Source organism: Rattus norvegicus, chromosome 8 (assembly GCF_036323735.1).
Source record: "Rattus norvegicus strain BN/NHsdMcwi chromosome 8, GRCr8, whole genome shotgun sequence".
In the NCBI taxonomy this organism is placed as follows: domain Eukaryota; kingdom Metazoa; phylum Chordata; class Mammalia; order Rodentia; family Muridae; genus Rattus; species Rattus norvegicus.
The window spans coordinates 105373723-105384527 of NC_086026.1; the positions used below are offsets into that span (position 1 = coordinate 105373723).

General features: G+C 34.5%; 1 protein-coding gene across 4 annotated transcripts in view; it reads left to right on the forward strand.

Annotated features, from left to right (window-relative positions):
* The window catches only part of Atr (ATR serine/threonine kinase), a 97444-nt gene that overhangs the window by 67424 nt on the left and 19215 nt on the right, over positions 1-10805 (forward strand). For 3 of the 4 annotated variants that reach the window (NM_001427167.1, XM_006243600.5, XM_039082561.2), the window contains exons 36-41: positions 1253-1395; positions 4761-4858; positions 5691-5923; positions 7072-7206; positions 8942-9142; positions 10596-10739. In NM_001427167.1, the coding sequence (NP_001414096.1) occupies positions 1253-1395; positions 4761-4858; positions 5691-5923; positions 7072-7206; positions 8942-9142; positions 10596-10739 (954 nt within the window). Of the gene's footprint in view, positions 1-1252; positions 1396-4760; positions 4859-5690; positions 5924-7071; positions 7207-8941; positions 9143-10595; positions 10740-10805 lie in introns of those variants that run through there. The other variant, XM_063266146.1, reaches the window with a different exon arrangement.

Genomic DNA, 10805 nt, shown 5'->3' on the forward strand with positions numbered 1-10805 from the left:
GAAATCTCAGGGTTGTTTTGATTTGCATTTCCCTTATGACTAAAGATGTTGAACATTTCTTTAGGTGTTTCTCAGCCATTCGGCATTCCTCAGCTGTGAATTTTTTGTTTAGCTCTGAACCCCATTTTTTAATAGGGTTATTTGTCTCCCTGTGGTCTAACTTCTTGAGTTCTTTATATATTTTGGATATAAGGCCTCTATCTGTTGTAGGATTGGTAAAGATCTTTTCCTAATCTGTTGGTTGCCGCTAAACCATTTTTTAATGGATTAAATGATTTTTAAGTCATTGAAGTATATATGAAGTGTATATGTGTAATAGTACTCAGGAAAACTGACTTTTTCATAAATAAAGTTCATAAGTATATGGAATTACCACAAATGAATACATGCGTGAAACCACCACCCCAGGTTAGAAATTGTTGCACGGTGAATCTACTTCTGAAGCCAACTACCAAATCCTGAGATAGTATAGTGAGCCCAAAGAGGCTATAAATTAATATAGGGTACTGAAAAATAGGCTTCAAAACATGGTGCTATGTCATTTAGACATTTTGCAGGATGGGGGAATTAATCCCTTAACATCATAAAGAAATCAACTGTCTAAGTCAGAATCTTCTTTTTAGGGTGGGGTGGGCAGTTGAAATCAGATCTTGCCTTGTATCTGGCTGGCTCAGTACTTAGTTAGGCAGCTCATACTAGTTTCAAACTCATGACACTTTTGAAAACCTCAGCAACCTTAATGCAACATGGTGAGACTTACCTATAAACAAACTAGTCACACTAAGCATAGGAGAAAATGTAATTTCATGAGGCTAATATTCATGAATATAACCTGACCTATCACACTGGCATAGGTTATATGCAAGAGTGTTCTTTTTGAGGTGGGTTTGGTTTGGGGGTTGGATTTACATGTGTTATTTTGAGACAGGATTTTACTCTGTATCCCATATTGGCTTGGAACTCACTTTATGAGTATCTCAGATTCTATGTATCCCAGATTTGTCTCAAAATTTACTGAAATCCTCCTGCCTCAGCTTCCTGGGTGCTAGAATTAGAGGTGCTGTTTGCACACCTGGCAAGGAGTTTATCAGCATCATAACCATTCTGATTGAATACCATGCATCAAACCAGTGTCACACACAACTTGAATTTGCTGTGATGAGGACTCTTAATGTTTAATGACCTATTAGTACTTCATGCCCCAGCCTCTGGTAAGATCTGCTTAGATATGTAACACATGTCCTTTTCATAGGATGTGACCTTGTTTCTGCCAGAGTGGGAAGATGGGCATTTCTACCTTGCCAAGTACTATGACAAGTTGATGCCCATGGTAACAGATAACAAAATGGAAAAGCAAGGCGATCTCATCCGATATATAGTCCTACATTTTGGAAGGTAAGTATGAGAACTTCATGTTTGAGATTTAAAATGGGATGAATGTTATCACATACCACAGCATATTCAGCTTGTTTTCTGATTTACCATGCTTGGATTCATTGTACAATATAATTAGAATGTTTTTATTTTTCTTATGTTTAATTTATCTTTATTTTACATGTATGAGTGTTTGCCTACTTGCCTGCATGTATGTATGTTTACCATGTGCATGTGTAGTACTCCTGGAAGCCAAAAGAGGACATCAGACTTCCCTGGAACTGGGTCACAGTTGTGAACTGCCCTCTGGGTGCTGGTAACTAAACCCAAGTCCTCTCTATAAAAGCAGCCAGAACTAAGCCATCTCCAATCCAGAATATTTTTCTTCATAGTTTTTTTCTTTAGTCTTAAAAAATGCATTTTGTGTGTGTGGAGGAAAAGTTTACAGATATAGTTTTATTAAAAAAGGTGTATATAGTTACAGTTTTAGAAAATCAACAGTACTAGACTGTAGACATAACTGAGTAGTAGAACACTTTAACCAAAAAATATTTTTTTTCTCCATCTTTATTAAATTGGGTATTTCTTATCTACATTTCAATTGTTATTCCCTTTCCCGGTTTCTGGGCCAACATCTTCCTAACCCCTCCCCCTCCCCTTCTATAGGGGCTTCCCCTCCCCATCCTCCTCCCATTACCACTCTCCCCCCAACAATCACGTTCACCGGGGGTTCAGTCTTGGCCAAGGGCTTCCCCTTCCACTGGTGCCCTTACTAGGCTTTCATTGCTACCTATGAGGTTGGAGCCCAGGGTCAGTCCATGTATGTATAGTCTTTAGTCAGCTGTTGTCTGGAAACAGTTGGCCCATACCCATAGTCCCAATACTCAGGAGGCTGTGACCGTCATTATTCAAATCACCATGTATAGTATTTCAAACTAAAACTTAATATATTTAATTGTTAAATTTAATGGTAATTGAGTATATTTTCCTAATCAAATCTAGTAAAACAAAACAAAAACCCAAAAAACAAAATAAGGGCATTTATTTTGAAGTTATACTGAATGAAGAGCTTGTTTTTTTCTTAATTTGCTTTTGTATTTTAGAGATAGAGTCCTTCTCTTGAACTCATACCTTGTCTCAGTGTTCTCAGTTCTGGGATTACAGGAGTCCGCCACCACATCTGTCAGGAGCCTGTTCTTGAACTAGGCAGAGGGTGAAATAGAGCTTTTTGTTTTGTTTGTGAGGTGGGGTAATACAGAGCCCAGGCTACCCTCAAACTCACTCTGTAGCTAAGCCTGGGCTTGACCTTCCTGATCCTCCTCCTATGGTTAGAATATAACTTTTAATTTCAGATGCCGATACATATAGATCTATGTGTATGTTTACATGTATATAAATATGTATGATATAGTCATGCTTAGTAGTTATATGTGGCAATTTATTAATTTTTGAGTACATAATTCTTGTATTCATGTGCTATTACTTTCTAGTGAAGGACTCTGACTTAACAGCAATAAATTTATTAAAATTCCTTATTTTTCAGTTTTATTATTTCTCAGTTAAATATTACTTTTCAGTAATTAAAGCAGTATTTATCTATTCCATATTAGAGTAACATTTAGCCAAATTTCATTTTCCTAAGGAAATTTAAATTTTTGAAAAATCCAAACTTAATTTCATCAATGTTTCTTGAGTTGTAGTTGCTAATAATTATAAATACTGTTGGTTTTCTTCATTGTGTTTTAAAGGAGAATTCATGGCTTGTTTATATTTTGAAATGGAATCAGAAACAAGAAAATTATTAACTGAATTTTTTTAAGGATAAACAATTTTTTTAACTGAGTATATACAGTATATATCAGGCCCCTTAGTATATAGAATGTACTCATTACATTTCTTAAATCATACTTCCAAGAAGGAAGGTATTTTACATTGTTGGGTTTTTTTTTCTGTCGTTTGTTTCTTAATGTTTTTGTTGTTGATGGGACTTTGTTTGTGATAGGTTCTTGCCTATATAGTCCAAGCTGGCCTCTCAGTCATAGTTTCCTAAATGCTGGGATTATTAAAAACATAGCACCACTCCATTTCTACAGCATATTTATAGCTGTGATACTGCAAATTTGGGAATTTTTATACTAGTATTTAAAGGTTTTATTATCAGATTTCCCTGTGTGTTTTGCCTGTAGTATGTATGAATCTGTACTGTGTGTGCTTGGAGCCTATGAACGTCAGAGAGGGCATTGGATCCTCGGGAAACTGGAGTAATAATGAGTGATAATAAACTACTATGTAGGTGCTAGAAATCCCAGGTCCTCTGCAAGAGCAGCAAGTGCTCGTGAGCGCTGCACCATCTCTCCAGCCTCTGTATTTATATTTTTAAAGAAGTAAAAAATAGCTATTGAGATATACTCACTTGAATACTGGAATGTACCTTAAATAGTTGTTATTACTGCTTTGGTGTGAAGGTCCTCAACAAGTTTAATTATATACTTAATGAAACCTTAAATATATAAAACATTTAGATAATAGTTTATAATAGAACTTGTGTGTAGATATAAAAATGAATGATACAAATATTGTAAAAAAAAAAAAACAAAAAAAAAACAAAACAAAAACCAAAAGCTTGCCTGCCAGGGACGCTATCATTATTACAAAGACTGAGGATCAGGAGGATGTATTTTCTCAGGCTGAGCTTAACCATTGTACTCTAGCTGTGCTATCACATGTGGTTTGTCCAAATGTGGGAGTGTCACTGCATGATTTGTGCACACTTCCCTGGGAATGGATGGAGATGAATATGCACGTACTACCAGCAAAGCAGACACATGTAAAGGTCCTGTACTTTGGGAAAGTCTGTGGTAAAACTCAAGGTACTGGCTTCACGATTATAAACATTATCTCCTCTGCATCATCTGTAAAGGGGAAAAAACATGAAGAAAAATGTAGAAATGAAATCTCTCAGAAATAGAATGATTAGGCCTGAGCATTAAGCTTACTACCATGGAATACAACCTGAATACTTTAACAAGAAAAAATAGAAAGAGGGGAAGTAACCTACCATGAAGAAATGCCAGTACCATTGTTTCAGGGACTAGGGCTATAGCATGGTAGGTGGAGCGCTCTCTTAGCATGCATGAAGCCCTGGGTTTGATAGGTGCACCCTATACCCACCCACGCCTGTGCTCTCTAACTTAGGAGATAGAAGCGGAGGATTCGGGGTCTCATCCTCAGCTCACACGGAGTTCAGATCGATGGATAAGTAGATGATGTCATAGTTTTTATCAGAAAACTGCATATAACTGAAGTTTAAGCTTTTCCATTCTAGTTCATATAACCTACAGAAAACCTCTGTGGTAATTGTATTTCTTACTCATATATAATTGCAGATCTCTTCAGTATGGAAATCAGTTCATATATCAATCAATGCCACGAATGTTATCGCTATGGCTTGATTTTGGTGCTAAGGCATACGAATGGGAAAAAGGTATAACTTTATGTAAAATTTTTAAGGCACTAGGAAGAATTAGAACTTTGGTATAAAATAACATTTAGCAGTACAATTTCACTTTCTAAAAACCAGTGAATAATTTGATAATTAAAATATTTTATAATGGTGTAAGAAACAAAAGTGGGGGGCTGGAAGGATGGTCCAGCAGTTAGAGCACACACTGTTCTTGTAGAAGACCTGAATTTTTTTTTCCTTCTTCTTTTCTTTTTTCTTTTTTTTCGGAGCTGGGGACCGAACCCAGGGCCTTGCGTTTGCTAGACAAGCGCTCTACCACTGAGCTAAATCCCCAACCCCCGAAGACCTGAATTTAATTCTAGTACCTATATCAAGTAGTTTACAACTACTTCTAACTCCAACTCCAAAGAGATCCAAAGTTTTTGTCCTCCACAGGTGTGTGCTTGGTGCATGTGTGTGCGCTACACCCACACAAACACAAGCATACTCTTGAAAAAAAATAAAAATTAATCTTATAAAAATAAGTTAAGTGTGACATAAAGGGAAAGATAAAACTATAGATTTAAAGTACTTGTAATTCAGGAATGGAAAGTAATAGTTTTTTCATTTCTTGATAGCTCTAATACTTTGAAAGATGTCGGTATACATACATACCATAAAACTTACAGCAGATGATGGAAACAAATGCCTCTTCCATGTAAATGCTTTTCCTGTCTACACAGTCTTGTCAGACAGCTAGCTGTGGACATGCAAATGTTGTCTTTTTAAAGCTGTTTTATCAGGGTTATTTTTTCTGTGAAATGAATTGAAATACTGATGTTGTTTGTTTTTCCTGCCTTAAACTTGCCCTTAGGTGGTCGTTCTGATCGTCTGCAAATGAGAAATGATTTGGCAAAAATAAATAGTGTACTCACAGAGCACACAAATCGGTTAGCACCATATCAGTTTTTGACTGCTTTTTCGCAGTTGATCTCTCGAATTTGTCATTCTCATGATGAAGTTTTTGTTGTCTTGATGGAAATAATAGCCAAGGTCTTTCTGGCCTATCCTCAGCAAGCAATGTGGATGATGACTGCTGTGTCAAAGGTAATCATTAGTTAGCCACTTACTGTGTCAAGTTTTTTTTTTTTTGTTGTTGTTGTTGTTGTTGTTGTTGTTTTCTTTTCTTTTTTTCGAAGCTGGGGACCAAACCCAGGGCCTTGTGCTTGCTACCACTGAGCTAAATCCCCAACCCTGTGTCAAGTATGTTTAAAGCAAGTATATAAATACAAATTCCAGGGTCCTGGCCTATATTGTTAGTAATTTTCCTATAGAGAGAAAAATATAGAGTTTAAATATTTTGAGATACTTATCATATGAAATGAAGTTACCAATATGTGAAGAGTAAAGACTTGAGTAGTACTGTCTTTGTGAAGTTTTTAATAAATATTTATAATATAGCCACTTTTTAAAAGATTATTTTTATGTGTATGCGTGTTTTACTTGGATGTATGGCTATGCACCATTTGCATGCCTGGTGCTCAGGCGTCAGGAGAGGAAGTGTTGACTCGCTGGAACTGCAGTTAAGAACAGTTATAAATTGCCATCAGAGTGCTGGGAGTTGAACCCAGTTCCTCTGTGAAAGCAAGTGCTCTTAATCACTGAGCCATCACTCCAGCCATGTGAAGTTTTAAGTGTTTTATTCCAAGATCTTGAAAATCTATTAGCGGGCATATACAAGTTGATTAGTATATTTAATGAGTAAATATTATAGAAAAGTTAGTATAAAGATAAAAGGAAAATTAAAATTCAGACTGTTACTTTTTCTTGTAACTTTTTATGTACTTTTCTAATCCTATTTTAACAGTAAATTTTAATTAAGTTGACAATTATATTTTTACTTAAATATTAGATGATTAAATAACTTTAGTATTAGATAAATTATATAATATTCTTTGACAACACATTTTTGTAATTGGACAAAATTATAAAAATAGCTAACCATTAGTTCATTAAAGTTTTGTTTTATTTTCCTTCTGTTCTGTTGTGCTACGTCTCAAAATATTGGATTGTTTCATCAATGAAGATCCTATCAAAAGTATTCACAGGCTGTATGATTAAAATGGTGTTATCAAATTGATTTCCTAGACGCTTATGTTATAAACTCACATCTTAAATAGTCTTTTAAATTGATTCTTGCCAATCAGCTTTCCTATAGAATTGTATTTAATCCCCACCCCTTTTTTGATTGACAGTCTTCTTATCCCATGCGTGTGAACAGATGCAAGGAAATTCTTACCAAAGCTATCCATATGAAAAAGTCTTTAGAAAAGTTTGTCGGAGATGCAACTCGCCTAACAGACAAGCTACTAGAGTTATGCAACAAATCGGTACGTTCAGATCTTAGTGCACAGCAAGCCATGAGAGATAATATACAGAAGAGTTATATAGAAACTGGTTTGTGAGTTATGCTGTTATGTTTCATTAAAGTTTTAAGTACATCAGTATACACATACCAAAATATATCAAATGGTATATTTTAAATATATATCTTTGTATCTTTTTCCCCGACCCCTCTTCTTCATATGCTAGAGATTGAACCAGAAACCTAATCTTGCTAAACAAGGGCTTTACCACTGAGATATACCTCTACCCCCTGTATGATTTACCTTAATAATTCTGTTGTTTTAATTTGTAACATATGTCCCCCTTTCATATATCCTCAATGTTTCTGAATTTCCCTGAAAGTATATTTTAATAGTTATCAGTAGTTTTAAGTAAAAAATATTAAATCAACTATATAAAATAATATAAATAAATATAAAATATATTTAAAATGCATTAAAAGAGTCTTTGATTATATTGTCATATCCTTAAGTTTTGAAAACTTGCATGTCAGTCTACGTATCAGATAGGAAAATGAATGGAGAGTTTTTTTCTTGGTTAATTGATTGCCTTTAAATAGTGTTAGATATCAAACCCAAGACTTTATCCATAGTAGGCAAGTACTTGATTCATGAACCCTTGATTTTCATTTTTTCAAGGTATATTTCAATGCATAGGCATTGTGATGAAGGAACAAAGATGACTAGTAGAAATCTGTCTGGAATTGCTGGTACATTTGTAAGGAAGTAAGCAGTGGCTATCATCTGGAGTAGTAGTAATTATTTTCAATATGCTTGTGACTGAAGTAGGAAGGTAGATAAAGCAGTAAATCACTGTTCTATGTTAGGATTGGGGGGGAAGCTAAATGTAAGAGATCAAAGTATATGGGGTGATTATTAAAGGGAAAGGTTCTTCATCAGGTAAACCGCTTCATTTGACAATCAAAATCCAGTAACCATTTCTAGGTAAAAAGATAAAGGTTACCCTATTTTTTCCCTTCCTTTCATGAATAACCTATTCTCAAAAGCATAACCTTTCATTATTTCCATTAATTGTATTTGACCTCCGATGTACTTAACACTAGGAAAAATGTACTTATTGGATGCTGGCCCTATAAGTGCTTTACATGTTCAGGTGCTTAGTTCTTTATCTGAAACCTTAGTTTTTTTATCCTAACTACACTTAGGAATTCAATTTTTTTCTCATTTTAAAAGTATTCATACTTACATTGACTATTCTAACTGATGGTAATGTATCAGAATATCCAATAATCAAACACACATAGCATTCATCTTTACATTAAGAAATTCAGTATCGGGGTTGGGGATTTAGCTCAGTGGTAGAGTGCTTGCCTAGGAAGCGCAAGGCCCTGGGTTCGGTCCCCAGCTCCAAAAAAAAAGAAAAGAAAAGAAAAAAAAAAAAAAGAAATTCAGTATCATCTTGTTGTTAAATGAGGTTTGGTAACCAAAAAGAGTTATCTACAGATTTTCCTGATAATAGATCTCTGGTTTCTACTATCTCCTCTGGTCATTAAATACTCCTGTGATAGAGGCACATTATTTATAAGGTAAAAGATTTAAATGAGAAGATTAAAGATACTTAGGACATTGCACACTGTTGAATAATTGAGGTTGTGAAAGTAAAATGTTTAATGTAATTAAAGTTCTGTAATTTAAGGTTAACTCAGAAAAATTGAAATATGCTGTTTGTTTGTTTGTTTGTTTGTTTGTTTGTTTTTAGGTTGATGGAAGTAATTCTACATTGAGCATGAGCACTCACTTTAAAATGCTTAAAAAGCTGGTAGAAGACCCAACATTTAGTGAAATCCTCATTCCTTTGCAGTCAGTCATGATACCTACTCTTCCATCAATTCTGGGTGCCCATGCTAATCATGACCCCTTTCCTGGGCATTGGGCCTATCTTGCAGGCTTCGACGATGTGGTAAACTTCAGTTTTATATAACTATAATATAATTTTTAAATGTAGTTACCTTCAAATTAAATGTAGAGAAGTGAAACTGTCTTTACTGTAGTACAAAGCTAACTGATACGGAATCATAACAAGCCTAACATTTTGATCTTCACATGCTTTTATTTCACGATGACTATTTTCTCATTATTATATTTTCCTATATTTTCTTTTGTCTTAGAAAAATGGAGAGCAAATGAGCAAAATACGTGTTTATTTTTTTCTTATGAGGAAACAAGATTCAGATTACTTGTTATTCTCTATGTGTGCATGAATTAATATGTGTGTGTGCCATATCCCACAGGAGGTCAGAAAATAATCTCAAGTCGGTCCTCACCTTCTACTTTGTTTCAGAAGAGTTTCAAGCTAGCTGGCCATTGGCTTCCAAAATTCTTCTATCTCATTATAAAGCGCTGTATCCCAGGGATGCTCCAAACTCAGTTCCTCACACCAGTGCAGCAGCTCCACTAACTGAACATTTCCTTGGCCCATCCCTCTTTTTTAAAATGCACTGCTAGGAGTGAGCCTGTGGCCTCTTACCTGCCAGGCATCCCCTTTTCTTCTGTCCCACATCCCTACTTGTGAAACATGGCTGTAAATGTATGCTTATTTTAAGGAAATAGTCCTAAGGAAACGCTTTTAAAGACTCCATGGGGCTGGGGATTTAGCGCAGTGGTAGAGCGCTTGCCTAGGAAGCTCAAGGCCCTGGGTTCGGTTCCCAGCTCCGAAAAAAAGAAAAAGGAAAAAAAAAGAAAAAGAAAAAAAAAGAAAAAGAAAAAAAAAAGACTCCATATTTAGTCTATAGTTTCTATGACTTAAGGACATTTTAAAACATTTTTAGAACCACTTACATTATACACTATTACAATCATGTTGTGTTTTTAACCTAAGCAGTAATTTTTAGCTTAATTACATCATGAGGTAGGCTTCATTTTGGAGAAGTTTCTTTTTCAAAAACAAAGTACTTTCAATTGATAAACTTGTTCTTTGAAATTTTTATATACTTATATGATGTATTTTGATAATACTCTTCCAATATTATGATAAACATTTTTATTATGTAAGATTTTGTGACAATATTATGATAAACATTTTTATTATGTAAGATTTTATTATGTAAGATTTCTAAGGACTACCTGAATATGCATGTGTAAGTATTTGTTTGACTGACAAAGTCAGGGTTTGTTGGGTTTTTTGTTTGTTTGTTTGTTCACTTCCTGTATAGTTCTAATGTTTAAGAAAGTGTGTCCCTATTCATAGACGTTAATTTTTAGCTTCTAGATAACCAAGGTAAAAGAACATTTTAAAATACAAATTTACTACATACTCCTACTTACTCTTTCTTATGATGCATAACTCAATATAATATTCAAATTTAACAAAGAATTTCAGTCTTGTCTTAACTATAACACTCATTATTTTTTAGGTAGAAATTCTTTCTTCTCTTCAGAAACCAAAGAAAATCTCCTTAAAGGGCTCAGATGGAAAATTCTATATCATGATGTGTAAACCAAAAGATGATTTGAGAAAAGACTGTAGACTAATGGAATTTAATTCTTTGATTAACAAGGTTGGAAACAGTTTGCTTTATAAAGATTTGTTTATATTATTTTCAGTGTGTGTGTGTGTGTGTGTG